Genomic DNA, 22303 nt, shown 5'->3' on the forward strand with positions numbered 1-22303 from the left:
GTCCTCTGCTGACCTATTCACCTCCACTCTCCTCCCCTTGGCCTCTCTTTTCTTTTTATCTCTCATTTTCTTTACCTACTTTTCCATTACTTCCTCTTTTCTTCTCCTCTCCTTTACTCCAGTTCTGCCCAGGCTTTGTGCTTATCAGATGAACCCAGAGCCGTCGAGGAGTATCGGTACCCTGAGAAGCTGCCTGGAGAGCTATATGATGCAGACACGCAGTGTAAATGGCAGTTTGGGGAGAAGGCCAAACTCTGCACCCTCGACTTTAAGAAGGTAAAATTGTTTTTTTCTCAATAATGCCATCTGAAGCAAATTTTAGAAATTAGTTAAAACCCCATGCCATGCTGCAATTGTCTCTGGGATTTTCTCAGCAAATACACTCAAACTTGAGTGTTTAATTAGTTTAAAACAATGTGGTGGCAATTGTTCCTTCGGAAAAAACAGAGAAAGACATTGAGAGCAGGATGGGGCAATGAGGTAGACACACACACACACACACACACACACACACACACAATATAAACAGGGAGAGTTATATAATTCTGCCCATGAAATACTCACTGGGATGGATGACTAAATATACACTGGAGCGTTGCCAATGGGAATCTCTCCTTGTTGCTCTCCCATTGTCTCATTATTGCTGATGTTACTGTTTGAGATACCATGACTGAGTCTAGATAGAGTTTAGATTACTTCAGTGTTCAATTGCACTGTAAAGACATTTTAAGTGACTGGTTTTCTTGCATCTGGACTAGAGATCTTCATGGGTCCAAACATGGTACCCCACCTGATTCTCACCCTGAAGATGCACCTACCCTTCAGAAAAATAGGAATCAATGGACATTTTGTTTTGTTTAGTTTTTTTGAGTCAGTAGTTTATTTGCGAGTAATTCTGACACAGCTCAGATTTGCAAATTTGACCAATAGCCCCTTGCAGGTTAGTCTGGCCCTGCACACTGCGTGCATACATGGACCATGGTCGAATAGTCAGAAAAATTACATCCTATGTCTTTTCCTAAATGCTTGCCTTAACCTTGATGAAAAATGTCATGAAGTCAGAGAAACATGTCAAGTGGAAACATGTCTAGTCTACGTAATTAGGGGACAGCGTACAGTACAGGCCAAAAGTTTGGACACACCTTCTCATTCAATGCGTTTTCTTTATTTTCATGACTATTTACATTGTAGATTCTCACTGAAGGCATCAAAACTATGAATGAACACATGTGGAGTTATGTACTTAACAAAAAAAGGTGAAATAACTGAAAACATGTTTTATATTCTAGTTTCTTCAAAATAGCCACCCTTTGCTCTGATTACTGCTTTGCACACTCTTGGCATTCTCTCCATGAGCTTCAAGAGGTAGTCACCTGAAATGGTTTCCACTTCACAGGTGTGCCTTATCAGGGTTAATTAGTGGAATTTGTTGCTTTATCAATGGGGTTGGGACCATCAGTTGTGTTGTGCAGAAGTCAGGTTAATGCACAGCCAACAGCCCTATTGGACAACTGTTAAAATTCATATTATGGCAAGAACCAATCAGCTAACTAAAGAAAAACGAGTGGCCATCATTACTTTAAGAAATGAAGGTCAGTCAGTCCGGAAAATTGCAAAAACTTTAAATGTGTCCCCAAGTGGAGTCGCAAAAACCATCAAGCGCTACAACGAAACTGGCACACATGAGGACCGACCCAGGAAAGGAAGACCAAGAGTCACCTCTGCTTCTGAGGATAAGTTCATCCGAGTCACCAGCCTCAGAAATGGCAAGTTAACAGCAGCTCAGATCAGAGACCAGATGAATGCCACACAGAGTTCTAGCAGCAGACCCATCTCTAGAACAACTGTTAAGAGGAGACTGCGCGAATCAGGCCTTCATGGTCAAATAGCTGCTAGGAAACCACTGCTAAGGAGAGGCAACAAGCAGAAGAGATTTGTTTGGGCCAAGAAACACAAGGAATGGACATTAGACCAGTGGAAATCTGTGCTTTGGTCTGATGAGTCCAAATTTGAGATCTTTGGTTCCAACCGCCGTGTCTTTGTGAGACGCAGAAAAGGTGAACGGATGGATTCCACATGCCTGGTTCCCACTGTGAAGCATGGAGGAGGAGGTGTGATGGTGTGGGGGTGTTTTGCTGGTGACACTGTTGGGGATTTATTCAAAATTGAAGGCACACTGAACCAGCATGGCTACCACAGCATCCTGCAGCGACATGCCATCCCATCCGGTTTGCGTTTAGTTGGACGATCATTTATTTTTCAACAGGACAATGACCCCAAACACACCTCCAGGCTGTGTAAGGGCTATTTGACCAAGAAGGAGAGTGATGGAGTGCTGCGGCAGATGACCTGGCCTCCACAGTCACCGGACCTGAACCCAATCGAGATGGTTTGGGGTGAGCTGGACCGCAGAGTGAAGGCAAAGGGGCCAACAAGTGCTAAACACCTCTGGGAACTCCTTCAAGACTGTTGGAAAACCATTTCAGGTGACTACCTCTTGAAGCTCATGGAGAGAATGCCAAGAGTGTGCAAAGCAGTAATCAGAGCAAAGGGTGGTTATTTTGAAGAAACTAGAATATAAAACATGTTTTCAGTTATTTCACCTTTTTTTGTTAAGTACATAACTCCACATGTGTTCATTCATAGTTTTGATGCCTTCAGTGAGAATCTACAATGTAAATAGTCATGAAAATAAAGAAAACGCATTGAATGAGAAGGTGTGTCCAAACTTTTGGCCTGTACTGTATGTTACTGGCATGGGTGTGCCATGGTGAAACTACTATGTTCCGCAAATGGAAGTGCACCTTGGATAATTCATCCTGTGTATTTGTACCATGTTTTTTTTAATGCAGGTTATAAACACGAACAACTCAGTGAAAAACATCACTTCATTAGGGTTTAAATTCTAAAATGAATACAGGCTACACATCACAAAAGTGTAATGAAATGGTTGTCACATTGAGAATTGGTTGCTCACTCTCACCCTCCTGTCTGCTCATATTTATCCATATGACTCCCAATTAGTGTGCTTGTATAAAAACTATTGTTAAATGTATGCAAGGTAGGCAAGATGGGCAAAGGATGGTATAGTGTATCCTATTCTAAGGAAGTTAAGAAAGGAAGCACTGAAGCCCCTTTCCTTATCATTTAGAGAATTTGACCAACTGTTATCATGGATGCCACTCAGATACTTCCAGGTCATTTCACTCAGGAACCTTCCTATGCAGAAAAGACTATTTGACTGCAGCCATGGACTCTGTCAGCAAACTAATTAACCCCAAAATGAATTGGCCACCATGTTGACCTGCATGCAGACAGAAATCTTAAACTGTCGACTAAAGTATTTGGCCAGTTACTGGAAGACATAAAGTTACTGGTGCAATGTTGCACAATGACCTGAAATGCTAAAATACAACATTTCTCAAAAGTAATTCAGGCCTGTGCGCCATGTGTACACCACATTTTTATCCAGTTTATTTAATCTGACAATGGTTCAACCAGTGATGTTCCTGTAGCACACTGAAAGGAACAAACTTTTTCTGAATGATGCCACTCGTGACTTATCCCTTAGTATTTCTTTTACTCTGCCTTCATATGCTGCTTAAAAACATCAGCACTTGACATGGGATGAAGATTTAATGCTTCTTAATGCAATTACTGACTTTCCCCCTGGATGGAATGGAGTTTTGGGACTGGCAACAAGACAAAGACAAGAAAAGTCTTTGTTTTCTTTTTTTCTCTCTAAGATTACTTTTGAGGGTTTTCTGTTTTATTGAAGAGCGTGGTGGAAAAGATCTGGGAAAAAGGCTTCAAAATGCCACAAAGATTATTAGCTGGATTTGAACCCATGGTATCAGCACAAGGTATCCCACTTATCCCGGTCATTTAAACATCAAAATATCCACTTCAGCTATAAGATATCTGAGAATTGCACTCTCATGGTGTAAGGGGTGGTACTCATACTGTAGCGCTGTTGTCGGATGGTAACGTCAATCATCCACAGGCAAACAGGAACCAAGGATGTGGAAGCAGGTCTCATGGTTGGGACCAGAAAGCAGGTCAGAGGCAGGCAGGGTCAGCAACAAGAAATCAATGCAGAATAAAGTGCTGAAGAGTCTTGAATGAGTGACGAGGAACAATCTGGCAAGGAGTGACTGTGAGGCCAGGTATATATACTGGCTTTGAGTAATGAGGAACAGGTGAACTGAGTTGCCTTGATGAGGTGGGTGTGACTTGTGCTGAGGCGGAGAATACCAGTGTGAATGTGAAAATATTGACTGGGAACTGGGTGACTGGGCATACATAAAAGAGCAGGGGACCAGGAATGCAGAACTGTGACACATGGTGTTGTTTTTGGTCTTGTATTGTCTTTGCTCATGCACCTGGTAGCGGCAAGGTGCACAGGACCCAAAACTCCCCAAGCAGCACTCATGCTCACTCTGTCTTTCCAGACACTTGTTGCTCATAAAAAACACTACAAGAATCGGCCTCAGCGGTACTATTCATTGTGTAATGAACTCATAATTCATGAAACTTTTTGGCGGGTGTTGTCAAGATAAGGCACTGCTGGAGGAGCCAAATGATACTCTCTGTGGTGTGTGTGGTTAGATAGAGCTGGGTTACCTTAGCAAAAAAGCAAAATAATATGTATGGGTGTTTTCCCCTTTTTCTCTTTTGAGGTTCTGTTTCACTCTGTCTATCAGCTCTTTCTGTCTTTTCCTTCCATCACTTACTTACTCTTTCTCCAGTCTCACTCTGCCATTTTTACTGCTACAAAAGGCCTGAGCAAGCAAAACAGCTGGACAAATAGGCCTTGGGATGAATTCCATGGTGGCTCTTGGCAGCAACAAGCTGAGGCAGAGGTGCCTGTCAACATCTGCACTGAGTTGTCAAAATCTGATATAGTCATTCAGATAGTAATAGAGTGGACATGTTAAAAAGTAGCAGTCCATGTTTCTCAGGCAATGTGAGCCGGGAAACCACCCGGTGCTCCCATCTGAGTCTTTCAGATCACTGCTGAGAAACCATCAAGCCAAACCAGTCATGACATCATACATGGTTGTTAAGTCAATTGTGCCCTGTTAATGCACATAATTGCATTGCATTATCTCTGTGTTTAAATCTGTAGATTATGTGACTGTAAGGTGTACTGTTTGTTAGCCAAACAAAATGTATGAAAATACTGATTGCAGCTTTTTTTAAACAATGTATTTAATTATTTTTTTCATTCTGTTGCACAAACAATGGATGTGCATTTTTTATTTTCACTGATGCATTGCCTGTGGGATCATGCTTTTTTTCCGGAAATGTTGTTATCCTAGCTACTGAAGCATAAATATTTTGGAGATACAAGGTTGCTGTGCACTGATAGCTTGCCAGAAGATCATTATTCAGACAATCTCTATGTCAGCGGGTTTCCATCAACATGTTTTAATGGCTCCCTCGTGGCAAAATAACGATGTGTTGGTAATTTATTGTCCATCCCATAGCAAGCATTGTTTACAGCTGTTGTGCAAAGGATAGTGATTGTCCCAGTTCTGAAAGTTGGAGCACATTAACAGTGTCATGGAACTTACTCTTTGCATTTCTTCCATGTTGTTCCAGGATATCTGCAAGGCTCTGTGGTGCCACCGTGTTGGGAGGAAGTGTGAGACCAAGTTCATGCCAGCTGCTGAAGGCTCTGCCTGTGGCCCTGATATGGTGACTTAACACGTGCATTTGTATGTTTGTATGTGTGTGTTCTTGTACGTGCTACATAGTGAGGACCGAAACACATAACCAACACAGTGAGGACAGATTGTCTCAGACTCTCAACATCCCCTTCATGTTGAGTTTCAGATGGTTTCCTCAGGGTGGAGGTTTTGCCTCCCTAAATGTAGCACTAAGCGTTACACATCATGCTTTGTTATGTTTGCTATCGATTTTCTCAACCGGCGGTGACCACTAATTGTCCATGATTTATCCCTGACAGTGTGTGATCCTGGATTCTGTGTGTTGTGTATTGTACTGACTGTTTTGTTTTAATTATGACTACTGTCCGTATCCCAAAGCCCCCCAGGGACAGTTGTGATGGTTAAGGTAATGGTAAAGGGCAAGGAAATCCATTATGTCAATGAGAGTCCTCACAAGGATAGAAGCACAAGAATGTGAGCATGTGTGTGTGTGAGAGAGGTGGAGGGGGATGCAGGATTTTTCTCACGAGCTTTGTCACCTCAAGAGTGGCATCACATGACTGGCATGGGAACCTGTTCATTTCTATTGGACTTTTTCATCCATCGCCTTTGAGGCAATTCAAGCGGTCGTACCAAAGACATTACCAGGAGCTAGCAGGGACATGCAGCTTGCTGCTTTCTTCAGGATGTCATTAATCATGTCTTTGTTGCACCATCCATTCAGGGGGTAGAGTTACCCTTTAATCCTACCATCACTGAGATAACCTCTGTTTCATTTTAGCCAAAGGAGCCAAAATGATTTTTGCAGTTGATACGCCTGTTTTGTCAGATGAGGACAGCATGTTTTTTTCTTCTGTTGCCAGCACACTGCTCCATGGCAACATCTTGCCAAATAAATCCACAAATGAAAGGCACCAAACAAGAGACTCTCACAAACATTTATTTGCACTTTTGGTGAAAAAAAACAAACATGCACAACAATACAATAAAGACAAGAACATTGGAAGTGACAGCTCTCAGATTCCCTGCACAGTATTAACAGAATCAACTACGCAAGACCAATAAAATAAGTGAATTAAATTTCAGAGTGGATTTTCCCTTTAAGGCATCCATTGACCCAGCATTTTTTTTCAGTGTGCTGCTTAGTATTATCAACTGTGTGACATTTAGCTTAAAAGGGCTAGTGCTTGTAAAGGGATGTCTAACACACGCATAGATTCCTCCCCCAAGGGATACCACTGACCTCTGAATGAGTAAATTGCATTGGACAAAGAGTGATTTTATAGGGTGAACAGGCAGAATTGATGGAGATACTATTATAAAAGAACATTTATTGAGTGTTTTAGTGTTATGTAGTGCACTCAGTTTGGCCTTTTCAAGACAAAAAGCCTTGAGCTGAGTGACACTGCACTTCTTTTAATGGTGTCTTTTTACACACCACTGTCTCTTTCCCAGTGCAGACTAATAACTCAACCTATATGCAAAGAGTTTGGACTGACTTTATTGTGTTTTAAATTTAGGTTCATTTGAGTGCAGTGTCAATAAAATATCTCTTTTTGATAGAGGTACCACACTCGCTCCATTATTTTACCTCAGGGAGCAGCTGCAATTGGTTTGTTGCTGACGTGGCAAAAATAAGCCATTGGGTTCGGGCCAAAAAGCAATCTGTGCTCTTTATTTATTCTTTGTTTTTTTCCTTGCTTCTTTTAAGATGATTCTCCCCCAAGGCTTGCTCTCTCTCTTAACCCTCTCTCCCCTGACAGCCCCTCATCCACATTTGCTTCTCAATATATTGAACTTGATGGTTTAATCCCGCCCTCTCCCTCCACGGGACAATTAACTGAACACAAACAATGACAGACTCACTTAGGAATCCGTGGCACTCAGCCGCAGGGGGAAAACTAAGGGGAAATCAGCTGTTCTAGTTCTTAGTCAAGGACCGCGAGATTAGTTAGAGGGGTGTGTGTGTGTGTGTGTTCTAGTTTGTGTCTCGTGGCAGGCATGAACACATATTAAGAACAAGAACAGCTGAATATATGCCCCTCTATCAATCCTAATGCATGAGTGATGTGCGCATAGTGTTTGTGTGTGTGTGTGTGCTTGCAAAAGCTTTTGAGATCACTCCAGAGTGAGAAGTTGAGTATATTGTGACTGATGTCAACTCAACATGCACAAATCCATTTCAGTCGTGTGCCAGGGAACAGCCCATGACATAATGTTATTTTAAGTGAATCTAGATTCCACAAAGTATTCTCACATTACATTTAGGGATTTTTAGTGAAGTACTGCTCGTTTGTTGGAAAACATGATTGGTTGGTTAATGACTCAGCATTTGTTGAGGCACATTCAGTAAATAACTTGATTCAGGAGTATGAGACATGAGCTTCCTGCAGCGCCTCCATCATCTCATACAAACTGTATTCACAAAACTTGCCATTTAGTTTAATATTCCTCTCCTGGTTGCCTCATGGAACACATTTGGGAATGTTCATGGGTGGAAAGCCACTTGGTCAGAGCGGTTCCTGTGCAGACGGGTGGTGGTATCTGGGGAGGTAATTGTGAACCCCACTGAAGCTCCTCTCTGTAGGGTAAAAAGAAGCAGCTGGTGACTTCATGTGTGTACACGGCTCTCAGCACGCTCCCCAGGCCAGATTGTGAGGGGGGAATTTGCATCTCCAAATTGGGAGAAGATGGGCAAAACTTTAGAGAATAAGTAGTAGAAATCTGCCTGTTCTGGTTCACTTCTTTCAAAACTGAGGCAGGCACCAGATATGAACACAAATAAACAAGTCACAAAAAGGCTGATATCCCTGTCTTACACTGGATTTGCACTGGAAAGAAGTTGAACTGTCTCATTGCTTAGGCAGATATTTATTCATTTTATTCAAACGATCATTTTCAGCACTAAAGAAACATTATTAAATTGACTTATGCACTTATTTCAACCTGTTTTCATGTTTTTATAGTTACTTATTTTGTTTTGCTATCTTTTTCTTGCTTAATAAATTAAAAAAAAGGGGAATTTAGGGTAAATAAAACAAACATTATTTACAGTGTACGGCAACATTTGACAGACTATCACAGCAGGAGAATATCCTTGTCAGGTATGAGACAGTTTTTCCACATTTCAGTTGTGTTTGGCTTAGCTCTGTTAATTCTAGCTGATGACAGCTCAAGGTAGAGGCTGTCCAAAAAGCAGCACAACTGGAGTTTCACTGATAGATTGTGAGTATGTAACCAGGACTGGACCAAGACCTTTTCTGACAGCAGTTAAACTTGAAAGCTATATCATACAGTGCTCTTCTATGGCTTGACAGGCAGTCATCATAAAGATGATGAAGGGCAGGGTTGGTTGGAAAGTCTGTGTGCTTTTGACACTTTTAGGACACTTTGCTCTGTGCCTGTGTGTGCCTCCCTTATTCTGCCTCCCTCTCTCCCACTCATAATTCATCTCTCTCTCTCTCTCTCTCTCTCTCCAGTGGTGTCGTAGGGGTCAGTGTGTGAAGCAGGGTGATGAGGGCCCGAGGCCTCAACATGGCCAGTGGTCAGAGTGGTCGTCCTGGTCTGCCTGCTCACGAAGCTGCGAGAGCGGAGTCACCTATCGAGAGAGGCAGTGCAACAACCCCAGGTAGAGATATACACAGTGATAGTCCCTAACAAACAAGGGGGGCATCCCTATGTTCCTAGGGTTCTATGTTTCAAGGGCCTGGTCTAGCCTTATGTTGAGTTTTGAGCATGTGTCTCTTAATATAAACCAGCATGAACAATAAGGAGCTCCGACCAAGCAATCTGACTGGTCAAGACATTTAGAATGTGCGCAAATCAGCAGATCAGCACACCTTTCTCATCACTAAAAATACTACCCCGCCATTTTCATGGCAATGTTGTAACTGCCCGAGCTGGAGCAAAAATCAGAAGGCTACAAAACTGCTACAAAAATGGATCATTTTGTTGTTAATTTGGATTTATATGGCAGACTTAGTTTGGGTGAATGGTTTGAAGAGGATGAGGAGAACATGAAACAAAAAACGAGAGATATGTCACATTGTCGGATCAAGAGCTCATTCAATTAGAGAGATCAAGGAATGAGGTCAGTACATCCCAGTCAGCGTCTTTATAGCCAGCTGTTTCAACAACTGTACTTTTAATGGCAGTATGCAACTCAATTTCTATAAATAGCTTAGGTCTCACCAGAAATACTTCAGCACCGCAAACATCTGGCTGCTGCTGCTGTTGCTTTGTTACATACTTGACACACACATGCTTTGTATGTGTTCACATATATGGGCTAAAATCTATAGAAAAACTTGTTACAATCCCGAAAATATAAAGCCTAAAATGTAAATCAATATTTATAAGCACACTGGAAGTCAGTATTTATTAAACTAATAAATCTTAAGTATTTTTTGTCCTTTATTTTAAATGACCTGAAAAATGATTAGCAAAAAGCCACGTAAAAATGGGTTGTTGGGATATCTCATAAACAAATAATCTAGCAAATGCTCATGATAGGTTGTTTATTGCAGTAACATTTATAGAATAATTCACTTAAAAGAACAATTTGAGAACTTGAACTCAACATCCGTATTTGCAGAAATTCTCCAACATGCTGAGTGATTCATTGGATTAAGTGAGTAAGTCTTATTCTTTTATGTCTCCCTAGAGTGCAGCAAATCGAGTGTGACCGCAGTGAAAAAGCTGTTCTTGAAAGGCTAAGTGCTGTCAAATATAGACAAAGAAGCAGAATATTTTGTTAGACAAAACATGTTACGAATTTTGGAAATGATTACACCGAACTTCATCTTCCATGAAGATAAATTCATTTTGACTTTTAGATGTTACGATACTCTTGATTTATTGGCATCTTCTGGTGTCCTCCATCAGCCGTGCTGGTGACACGGCGCTATACCAGCTTAAAAATGCATGGGACGTTTGTGAATGTAGTAGCTAAATCTGTATATGTAAAAAAAAAAACAGAAAAAAAAAAAGTCAACAGAGATCTTTGTCATAACAAGACTGACCTAGCTAAACCATTTTATGTGTTTATCAGGGTATTTATTTAGTTTGGGAAACTCCACAATCTCTGGAAAGCATTAAGTTCAAATTGTCTAGCGGACTCAACAGGGAATAGAAAATGGGTCTGTAGGTCATTACTGAGGTTCTACCTACCTGCTGGGGTAGTTAACAAGGTTTCATTACATATAGGAGTCTACTGACATGACTGATTGTTTTCCAGTTATTAGTCAGACCCCATGTGTTTCCACTGAAAATGAGACAACAGTCACAAAAACTTTTTTTTATTGCCCCTTTGACATTAATACATTTTAATGAAACATTTTATTTTGCTGGTAATAGGTAATAGTACAATCGCAATATTACACTTAGGGGTGTGCTATAACATAATTTGTGGCACAACAGCGATGCGGTCAAGACTGATATGCTTGCTAGCGTGTGTAACACATTGTTTCTAGTCAGCAACATCCAGGAACAGTGACTGCTGCTCCTCAAATTATGTCAATTTAGAGCTCAAAACAAAGGTGAAACCAGGCCTAAAACTGTTCATCATTTTGTTGTTGCCTACCTGAGCAAAACTATTTGATACACCATTTCCTACTGTAATTTTCAGGACACAAGATTTATCAAGTGGCCATGCTTTGGAACGGACTCAGTTGCTTGACTCAAGGCCAAGAGTATATTAAGACACGTGATTAAAATAGTGAGGATCCCTCACATGGGTCTGTTGCTTCATCACTTATCTGCTCACTTAGTCCCCCTACTCATCAGTCACTCAGGATTATTTGCTCTGCCAGTCAGTAAGGGAGGCCCTATCCTAAATGCCGGGGCCTCCTCTTGATCATCTCATGCCAAGATCCTGACAAGTGGTGGGCTATATTAGACAGAGAGTGACGAGGAGAAAGAGAGAGAAGGGGGGGGGGGAAGATGGTGGGGAAGGGAGACAAATACAGAAAAGAAGAAGGGATTAAAAAAGCGGAAGATGAAATGCAGGGATATATTCAGAAAGAATCTGAGAGTGTTAGAGAGATAAGTGACAATGTGATTAGAGGGCTTACACAGGGTGTAATTGTCCCATGGAAGGGATTTTAAGGAACGTAGCCCGGGGACATACACCTGAGATTGGAGAAGCCCTCACAAAGGCACACACACACACACACTGCCAAATATACGGGCAAGCATACTCACATATGTCATGCCAGTACACAGAATTACAATGAAATTCAATGTGATATGTAATTCAAGACATTTTTGCTCACTCAGATCAAATGCAACAAAAGTGTTTTCCTCCTCAGAATTTCATGTTAATACATTGCAACCCAGTTTATACAAGCTAACAATACCTGCTAGTGTTACATATCATGTCACACACACATGAGAGGAAATCAGGGTATCATGTTATTGTAGTGAAATACTGAATATCAAACATACAGTATTGTGCAACAAATGGAGATATATTTTTCAATCCTTTTCTGTAGACCTGCATATGGAGGGAAGTACTGCGAGGGCTCCTCCAGGTCGTACAAGCTTTGCAACATTGAAGATTGTCCCCCCAACACCACTGACTACAGAGCGCAGCAGTGTTCTGAGTTCAACAGCAAACAGTTCAGAGGATGGTACTACAGCTGGAGGCCATACACTCGAGTGGATGGTGAGACAACTGTTCCAATCATTTTCAAAATTACTCAGGAGTAAAATATTTGAAATGATAAAAGAGACATTTACCAACGAGCCATGTCATGGTGTGAACTATTTGCCTGTTGCCTCTGGGCCCTGTGGTTTTTTTCTTTCCTCCCAGATCAAGATGTATGTAAGCTGTACTGCTTTGCTGAAGGCTATGACTTCTTCTTTGCCCTGGCCAGCAAAGTTAAAGATGGGACACTGTGCTCTCAGGATAGCTCTAATGTCTGTATTGACGGACTGTGTGAGGTAATACCTTTAAATGTCAAACAGTAAGGCAGTAACAATAACAGTAACAGTGTCTGACTGAAGAATGATGATTTTAAAGTGTTTGGGGTTAATGCTAGATGATATCATAAGTATAGTCTTTGAAGTTGAGCTGTAAATTCTAAGAGTGGATTTAGCAGTAGGAGAACATCAACAAACGCCCTCGATGTGTTGTTACACTACTACATTAAATGACGTTAAAAAGAGATGTTGACCTGTCACCACATAAAGAATAAATGATGGTCATTTCAGCAGATGTCATTTATTTTCTGTCATGTTGCATTTTATGTGTATAATCTATGTTTTTTGTCAAAGCAGTGATTTTTTCCTCCCACAGAGAGTGGGCTGTGACCGTGTTCTGGGCTCCTCAGCTGTGCCTGATGCTTGTGGGGTGTGTAAAGGAGACAACTCCACCTGCAAGGTCTACAAAGGACAGTACACCAAGCAACATTATACCAACCGTAAGTTAGAGGAGTCACACTGTTTAGTTCATTGTTTTTTTATGACTCCGCCCCAGCGATAGCCGTAGCCGGTGGCATTATGTTTTTGGGTTGTCCATCTGTACATCTTTCTGTCCATCCCATTCTCTTAAACGCAATATCTCAATAATGCCTTGAGAGAATTTCTCCAAATTTAGCACAAATATCCACTTGGATTCAATGAACTGGTTAGATTTTGGTGGTCATAGGTCAGAGGTCAAGATCAATGTGACCTTGCATCCATCTCATTCTCGTGAACACCAAAACTCATGTACACCTTGAGAGAATTTCTTTAAATTTGGCAAAAAATGTCCACTCTGACTCAACAATGAACTCATTTAGATCTTCAATAGATTTTGGTGGTCAAAGGTCAAGGTCACTGTGACCTTGCATCCATCTCCTTCTGGTGAATGGGACATCTCAAGAACACCTCTAGGGCATTTCCTCAAATTTGACACGAACTTCCACTTGAACTGAAGAATGAACTGATTAAAATTTGGTGGTCGAAGGTCAATCGTCAAGGTCAGTGTGACCTTACAAGATATTTTTTGGCCATAACTGAAGAATTCATACACTAATTATGACAAAACTTAATACAAATGTCCAATAGGATACAGTGATGAAGTGATGACATTTTATATCCAAAAGGTCAAAGTTCAGCTTCACTGTGACATCATAATGTTTTGCGTAAAACACTTTACTGGACATTATTTAACATCATATCTCAGGAACAGAAGGGGAGACATTTGGTCAGATACTGAATTGGTGACACTAATCTTGGGTGTACTCCTTGAAACTGTGCTGATTGTATAGATCCTCTGTGTTGGGGGATTTCGTGTAGTTGGGGATTTCATTAATGACATTTTAAAGGTTTTAAAGCAGTGTATTTGCTTTTTAGCCCAAATACTGAAGGTGCATTTTATTGCTTATACACAGTTTAAAAAATAAGTGACTGACCTTTATTAGCATGATACTCAGGTACAATGAAATTCCATAAGGCTTCTCTCAGTAATTAAAATTTGATAAAGCAATAAAATAAAATCAGTAAAAAAAAGCAGTAATAGCAACACAGGAAGACTTGTGCAAGTACAGCTTTAGAAATAGAATAAAATACACTGCAATAGTTAAAATGATTTTATATTAAATTTACACATTTACAAATTTACAGAGGTTGTTATTCATAAATTGTTGTTAAATCTCTGTGTGTAATGTGCACTGTTTAATATTTTTACTCTTTCTCAGAGTACTATGGGGTGGTAACCATCCCAGCAGGAGCTCGGAGCATTCGTGTAATGGAACTGAACACGTCCAGCTCCTACCTGTCTGTAAGGGACACCCAGAGACGCTACTACCTGAATGGGCACTGGACAGTGGACTGGCCAGGCAGACACCCCATTGCTGGGGCTATTTTTGAGTACAAGAGACCCTACAATCGACCAGAGAGCCTCATATCAACTGGCCCCACTAATGAGACACTTGTCATAGAGGTAAGGGGCCCTTAGACACAGAAACTTATATTACATTTTTAATATGTCAATTTATGTTTATGTGTGTGGGTTCTTCTGTCTTTTATTCCAGCAACTTACTTTCTTTACTTCCCATGATTCTACATCTATATATTTGTTCTACTTGTTGTTTATCCTTTGTCTTATCGCTCTTACCACACACTCTCCTGTAGATATTGTTGCAAGGCTGGAACCCAGGCGTACGCTGGGAATACACTCTGAAGAAAGCTGATGAGAAGAGGAATCCCATTAAACACAATTATACATGGGCCATCATACGCTCCCAGTGCTCAACAACATGTGCCGGAGGTAAGTGGAAACATGAATGACAAAAAAAACTTTTTTTAAGTTGCATTATTACATGACAATGAAAATTAGAGTTGGTTGATATGATGGTAAATACCATACAACAGTAGAAATGTGTCCACAGGTATTTGCAATATTTGACATTATTGTTCTCAGGGACCTTAATGGCTCCATTTTAAAAGAATTTTAGTTTAACTGCTTTTTATTTTAAATCATTTATTAATTAATTTAATCTACAGAACAATTACTGTATTGTGAAAAAAAATGGTATAATTTCATTACTGTGATAGAAGATTTTGGCAATATTGTCCAACCTTACTGAAAGTTTAATCTAAATGTGTTTTTTTTAAGTTGTAATAAAAGATCTTTCTTGTCATGTCAGATTTGTTCTGCGTTTTAAACAGTGCAATACTTTTTTGTGGTTTTTAATGAAGCTATAACTCTAAAATTATTTCAAAGTCTATTGCCTTGATGAAAAAGGAGAGATCGTCTTCAGATCTTCAATGAAGGCCAGCATCTGAAGCTGAGTCTGACCTCTCTGATCTGTAATAAGGCTTTTAGCTGCAGGTTAAATGGGGAAGGGAGCTTTCCCATCATTACTGAGGGGATATTAGTAGCTCTTGTTTGGGACTGGTGAGACCTCTTCTTGTTCTACTGGAGACCTGCTATTACATACACAAACACACAAACACACAAGCACACAGGCGCACACATGCATGACTTTGACCAGTGGCCTTTGTCCCACCTGAGGCATAGTATTAAACAAGCACACACACATGCACACGCAGAAACACATGTGAAGACTGTTTTAATGACCTGGGCAGACCCAGGCGTGGTTATTTGAGGCTAGAGATCAGTAGACAAAAGTTGATATGTGTGTGTGTGTGTGTGTGTGAGAGTGTGAGAGTGTGCGTGTGTGTTTTTTCACACACATTTTTCTTTGTGTGTGTTTGTATGTGCATGGGTGTATGTGTGAGAGTGTGAGTTTATGTGTGTGTGTGCCCTTGCTAGCCTTCATGAGTGTGAACAAAGCCCCCAGTGTAGAGTTCCTATTGACTGACACTGCAGGTTAAAGTTCCCCACCCTGGTCTGTTGCTTTCCACCCTAACCACCTCCATCTCTTTGTGTCCTGATTGTAGGCCATGATGGGTTGGGGGTCGTTTGCTTTATTAAAGAGTGTGACTGACTAACTGGCCTGAATGAGTTAGGATGTGCAGATTGACCACGCCTGGGGCCAAATACCAGCCAGAGGATCTGTGGGATTGGGATTCAAGTTTCTCATTAATCAGATAGCACTGTCAGATCTGCATTTGAACTCACCGATACAAAAGTCAGAGCATGTAAAATGTGTAGAAGCCTCTGAGAATGTTAATAATAGATAGTAAAACATCTGTTAAAGTGTTGTTTTTATGTGTTACAGAGATACTGTATTTTCTGTACACCACAGATGCTACCTAGAAGGTATTGTGAGTGTCAGCGTGAAACCAGTAACATGTTTTCATATTACTCAACAGGTCTCACATATTGCAGGTATATTATGTGCAAACATTTGATCCATCCGGACAAGCAGCTTGACGCACTATAACTTACACAACAATGCTGTTGTGTTCCAGTTTTTTTTTTGTTGTCAAGCTGCTGTTTCCAAGGTCAAGAGAGAGCCTTCAAGCTCAATAACACCTGCGTTTTTATTCATCTGTGCCAATAAAACCCTTCTCCACAGCTATTTAATCCATCACTGTAAATATGAGCCTGCCGTTTTGTTTTACTGATATTTTATAGTAGCCAGGTGGCAGACAGAAGCGGGTGTAAGTCAAATTGAAAATGATATTCTCCTGTCATGATGAGGTGCCTGAACTTATTGACATATCACCCATACAGGCCAGATGAACACCAAGTCAGCGTGCTACAAAGACTTGAGAGTGCAGGTGAATACGTCCTACTGCAATCCTAGATCAAGACCAGCCACTGGATTGATAGCCTGCAACACCCAACCATGTCCCGCCAGGTCAGACTCTCTGGTCTTTTGTATGTTAGTGTTGTGTTTGCCAGTATTAGCAAATGAATTCACTCAGTGACTTCAGTTTTCATAGAATTAACAGGTTTAACCATGGCTCTAGGAATGGCAATGTCAGTCTATGTGCCAGTCCACCATTTTTGACTTAAATATCTAACTAACTGTAGGAATGACATACAGTTTTGAACAGGTATTCGTTGCCACGGAGGCATGCCACAACACTGGAAATTTATTATGTCAATACCACCCAGCTGGCATTCTAATGTTTATTCACTTTCGAATCAACGTCACACACCAAGGATGGATCACTGTTGAATTATGCTTTGATTTTGAAAGATAAATCAACTTTGATTTTGCAGTGTTGTTTCATAAACTGTTAAGTGTTGTTTCAAAATTATTTAAAGTTTATCTTATTTTTTACTGATGGTTGTTTTTACAACCATCAGAAATATGGAAGAATTGCAATCCTGTACCTATTGGAGTAAAATGAGTACTGTCATGTTTTCATAATTTTGGCATCAACTTGGTACCGGATCAGTTCTTGTGACATCCCTAGAAAGACTTCTATAGGGACTTTGGTGATATCTTGATGCTTTCTCTAACACCATTATGAGGTTCTCATTTTTTATTTTTAGTAGATTTTCTCAACATAATTGAAAGGATTGACATGAAATTCGGTACATGGTTCTATGTTTTCTCAGAATATCATCATCAGGTCAAAATTAGTGAATAAAGACTTTGTCCACTGCTTCAGTTTATAACCAAGTACCTGCAAAACTATTGACATTCTTGCCTGCCTTAACTAAGCTTTGTGTATAGTGATAATTAGGAATAGTTAGTATGCTAACATGCTAAACTAAGATGGTGGACATGCTGCTCAAAAGCAGTACATTAGTTTTGTGAGCATGTTAACATGCTGACATTAGCTCAAGCACCGCTGAGCCAAAGCACAGTTTCACAGAGCAGTTAGCCTAGCTGTAGACTCTTGTTGTTAAGATTAGAGTTTATGTGATTTAAACATCATAACTCATTCAACTCAGACCTTAGTAATGCCATGTAATTTGTGGCCTCAAACGTTTATGACCTCACCAATATATCTGCACTCTGGCTCTTAATCTGGACATCATTAAAAAATGGTATTTGAACGATGCAGACATTTCCTCATATTTTCCTGATAATACTTTGGATGGAAAACGACAGAATAGTTGGCCCATCTGGACTTCCAGACTTCAGGCTATGTCAATTATTCAATTGTTCAATTGTGTAGTCTGGAAGGGCTGTTTGGTGTACTGTAGGCTATGTGACAGCCAAAAACATTGTTGGCTGTAACAGCTCAACATTCTATACATGCACGTTCATGTTTGGAACCTGAGGAGGCAGCTTTAGGGGCCACCAGCCAAATAGGTTGATATAGTTATTCACCACGCTTGTGAAGATATTATCTTGTGGACAGCATTTTAAGTATTCTCTTTACTTTGTCTCAATATCCTTTCCTTTGTGTCTTTTCTTCCTGCACGTCTCATCTTACTTCACCATATGGGGTTTGGTCTTTTGACTTCCTACCTTCTGTCCTTTTCACCTTCCTCCTCCCTCACTTCTCCTGACCACCATGTGCTATTGGTCTACAACACCTACACATCTGCTCTGTAATTTCTTGACATGCAGTGTCAGAAGGAGCTGTTTATTGGTTGAGTCAACTCTTCCGAACTTCCCTACACTATCTCCTCATAATAAAGCGAATAAAGGGTGTCAGGCAGCGCTGACTCTATTCTCCACCCTTTCCCAGCCCAGTAAAGCACCTGTTCTGTGATGATGACATTTTCCTCTCGTGTAATGAAAAATAACTTACATTTTGGCCAAAACATGTGTGTGAGACACGAGGAAGAATGAGAAGTTCCACTGGATATTCTCTTCGTGTCTTTGTCCAGTTCAGCGTGATACCTCACCAGCTGTCAGGAATAGTTAGCTTCTGTGTTTGTTTAATACGGCAGGCCAAGGACTTGTAAACCTTTTCACATGTAGCATCACTGTGGGACCAAAGCTCATAACAAAACACCAGTTCTCTGGCCCTATCAAGGCCCACCAGAGACTTCATTTTGAATGTGTAGTTTAAGAAACACTACTGTGTGCAAAATACACTGCTAGCTGAATTGATGGGGCATGTTGATTCATCCAAACACTGCTGATCCTCAGAATTTTCTTCCCACAAGGGTGCACCAGAAACAAACTCATGATTGATTTGCAGTTGGGCACCGAAATAGGAAATGTTATCACACGTTGAGGTTCACTTCCATGCCGCTGTGGCCAAGAGGGCTTTTCTCGATGTTGTAAAATGTCACTGCTGTCATTCAGAGTGGCATGAACAAATTTTCTGTGATGTATGATGATAGCAGACAGAGAAAGAGTGGGAGCAAGACCCGCTAATGGTTCTGTGGTTTCAGGGTGTGGTTTTCTTTGGGATCTTGGCTCAGCTCAGTTGGTTCGGTCACTGTCTATACCCCTGACACACAGAGCCAAAGGCAGAGGATCAAAGATCAGTCAACGTGGTGCGATGCTGCGGACATCATAGGGAGTGGTGCGTCCGTTGACAGGGAGGACATGTATGAACACACACATAAAGACGTGCACAGGGGAAATGTCCCTCCCTTGTCTGTGCTGCTCTGGACAGTGTCATAAAGGGTAAAAGACTGGCCAGAAAACAAATCAGTGAAAGGAACTCTTGGGATAACACTGGCTTTAATGAGAGGGGAGATTTTGTTGATGAAAACGGGATTTTTTTTTCTACAGCCACATAACGCTGTCTAAGGTTCCTACTGTGGGTAGTAAGTGAGTTAGCCACACATGCGATTGTTTGCAGCTAAGTAAGAGCAGACAAATACATTCTTTACACTGTTACTTTTGTATTTTTGGTCTTAAAAAGAAAAGACACCACCCTCCAAACTTTTATAGAAGAAATATTTATTCATTTATTTTTTACTACAGCCTCATGCAAAGTGCTTCAATGTGTGGAGAAATAAAAGGCTTGCAGGCCTTTCTTGGTCACAGTTGCTAAGCTGTAATTGGACAATCGATGTTTGGGAGAAGCAAACAGTCAATTAGCCTTTTCTAAGTCCCGCCCCTTTTTGTGCTGAGCTCCAGTAGCAGTTGAGCAAGCTTGGAACCTGGTAGAACCTCAGTCAACTTTCCCCTTTCCTGTTATATTAGATAGACTATGTGCTAAGTTCATCTATGTTGAAAAGAAAATCAGATTTTGAAGATGGTTAAAAGATGTGGCTGAGGGACTGTCACAATCTTCTCAGACTCATTACATTGTATATAGTCACATCCTAAGATAGCTACTGCTGGTTGGTTGCTTACATTGTTTTATCATGACATGAATTAGGGTTAGCCAGAAAAGATCAATGCTAACATTCCTTTGCCTGTATTTTTCTGTAAGGTTACGTGCAGGCCCAAAGTAACTTTCTAAAGTAAGAAGAGACTTACATTAGGTCAGCACTAAGCTCTGGAGTCAGTGGTTTGACTGTTTGACTGCCAGACGGTCGTGGTGAAGAGGGAGCAGAGCCGGAGGGCAAAGCTTTTGATTTACTGGTCCGTTGACGTCCCAACCTTTACCTTTGGTCATGAGCTATGGATAATGACCAAAAGAATGATGTCGTGAACACAAGCGGACAAAAAGGGTTTCCTCAGAGGGGTAGCTGGGGTCAGCCTTACTGTGCGTTCACACCAAATGCGATGGACGCGATGTCATCGCCCGTAACGCGAGTATCGCGTCGCTTGATCACAAATGTCACCTTTTTGATCATCGCTTCATCGCTTCAATCGCGATGACGCAACCCTCCTCCCGCAATTTTCTTCACCTCCCACTATTTTCTCGTCAACCATGGCTGAGTTAACTACCGTAGCTGCTCTTTATCTGTTGTGGACATCTAATTTGGATCGGAGACCCAAACGGCGCCGTGTCTGGGTTCACAATATCCTCCAGAAATGCACACAGCTGGGTGAATATCATCACCTCCTGCGAGAGCTGCATCTGGATGACGGTCGTTTCCAGCGGTACTTCAGGCTGACGCTGGCCCAGTTTGAGGACCTGTTGGCCCGTATCGGTGCGAGGATCTCCCGCCTGGACACCAACTACAGGCGCTCCATCCCAGCTGCGGAGTGCCTGTCCATCTGTCTCCGGTTAGTTGCTTATAATTTCTTTATGAAAATGAACGCTGATTGGATGTTGCGGCACAGTGTCATGCGATGTCGCTTGAAAAGTTCAAATTTTTCAACTTCAAGTGACACACGCGATGAGGCGATGGACGCGTCATCACTTCATCGCGTCGCTCTTATCGCCTGAAACACGTCACCCAAAGCGACATCGCGTGTCATCGCGTCATTTACATTCATTTTGAATGGAAACTTGTGGCGTTCATCGCGTCCATCGCGTTTGGTGTGAATGCACAGTTAGAGATAGGATAAGGAGCTCAGAGTAGAGCTGCTGCTCCTTTGCAGCGATAGGAATCAGTTGAGGTGGTATAAGCATCTGATCAGGATGCCTCTAGAGGTATACCAGGCATGTCCCACTGGTAGAAGGCCCCACGGCAGACCCAGAACACCTGGAGGGAATACATATCTCATCTGGTCTAGGAACGCCTCGGGGTCCCTCAGGAGGAGCTGGAAAGCGTTGCTGGGGAGAGGGACGTCTGGAATGCTTTGCTCGGCCTGCTGCCCCTGCAACTGGATTTTTACTGATCCCCAGAAGCGGTAAAGGGGACACATACTTGGCAATGCCAGAGCAATGTTGACTGATTTCTTGATTGAGATCAGAGGCCTCAATTTGTGTCACTCTGCCTTGTTCACAACAGTTAACATGATTCATCACATACTTTAGTTCTTGCTGTTCCATCACATACTGTGGTCATTGCTAGCTGCTTCTTAAAGCTATATTGCTTGACTCCCAGAGGCACCCGTCAAGCAAGCGGAACCAGCATAACTTCCTATGTACTTGTGTAGATCACTGTTTGCAATAACTATCCACGGCCCAAAACATAGTACAACCTAAACAGAGTATGCGTAGAACTCCCAGCCTTTATCAGGACAACAACTGCAAAGATAAAGCAGGAGAGTTCCAGAGTATTCTAGATGCCGGTCTCCCAAGAAATAACAAGAGCATTTATCTCGAGGCTTTTGACAGCTGCTGTTGAGGCGTCAATTCCTCTGTGTCTCTATTCTGAGCATTCCCACATACACTCTTAGCAATGGTCTGAAATATCAGCCAGATTCTTGCAAATGAAGTGGACACTGATGACAAGTTGCGCCTTGATTTACGAGCAGAGAATGGTTTAGCTGAGACTCTGACCTCATCTTGGTCACTGTTGCATG

At 41.4% G+C, this 22303-nt stretch overlaps 1 protein-coding gene across 1 annotated transcript in view; it reads left to right on the plus strand.

Annotated features, from left to right (window-relative positions):
• adamts16 (ADAM metallopeptidase with thrombospondin type 1 motif, 16) overlaps positions 1 to 22303 on the plus strand; it is a 72510-nt gene that overhangs the window by 31708 nt on the left and 18499 nt on the right. Inside the window, exons 10-18 of the mRNA XM_033640092.2 lie at positions 123 to 276; positions 5605 to 5700; positions 9152 to 9300; positions 12164 to 12336; positions 12484 to 12614; positions 12970 to 13093; positions 14354 to 14598; positions 14790 to 14925; positions 16801 to 16927. Coding sequence (XP_033495983.1) covers positions 123 to 276; positions 5605 to 5700; positions 9152 to 9300; positions 12164 to 12336; positions 12484 to 12614; positions 12970 to 13093; positions 14354 to 14598; positions 14790 to 14925; positions 16801 to 16927 — 1335 coding nt within the window. The remainder of the gene's footprint in view (positions 1 to 122; positions 277 to 5604; positions 5701 to 9151; positions 9301 to 12163; positions 12337 to 12483; positions 12615 to 12969; positions 13094 to 14353; positions 14599 to 14789; positions 14926 to 16800; positions 16928 to 22303) is intronic.

This window comes from Epinephelus lanceolatus, chromosome 10 (genome assembly GCF_041903045.1).
Source record: "Epinephelus lanceolatus isolate andai-2023 chromosome 10, ASM4190304v1, whole genome shotgun sequence".
In the NCBI taxonomy this organism is placed as follows: Eukaryota; Metazoa; Chordata; class Actinopteri; order Perciformes; family Serranidae; genus Epinephelus; species Epinephelus lanceolatus.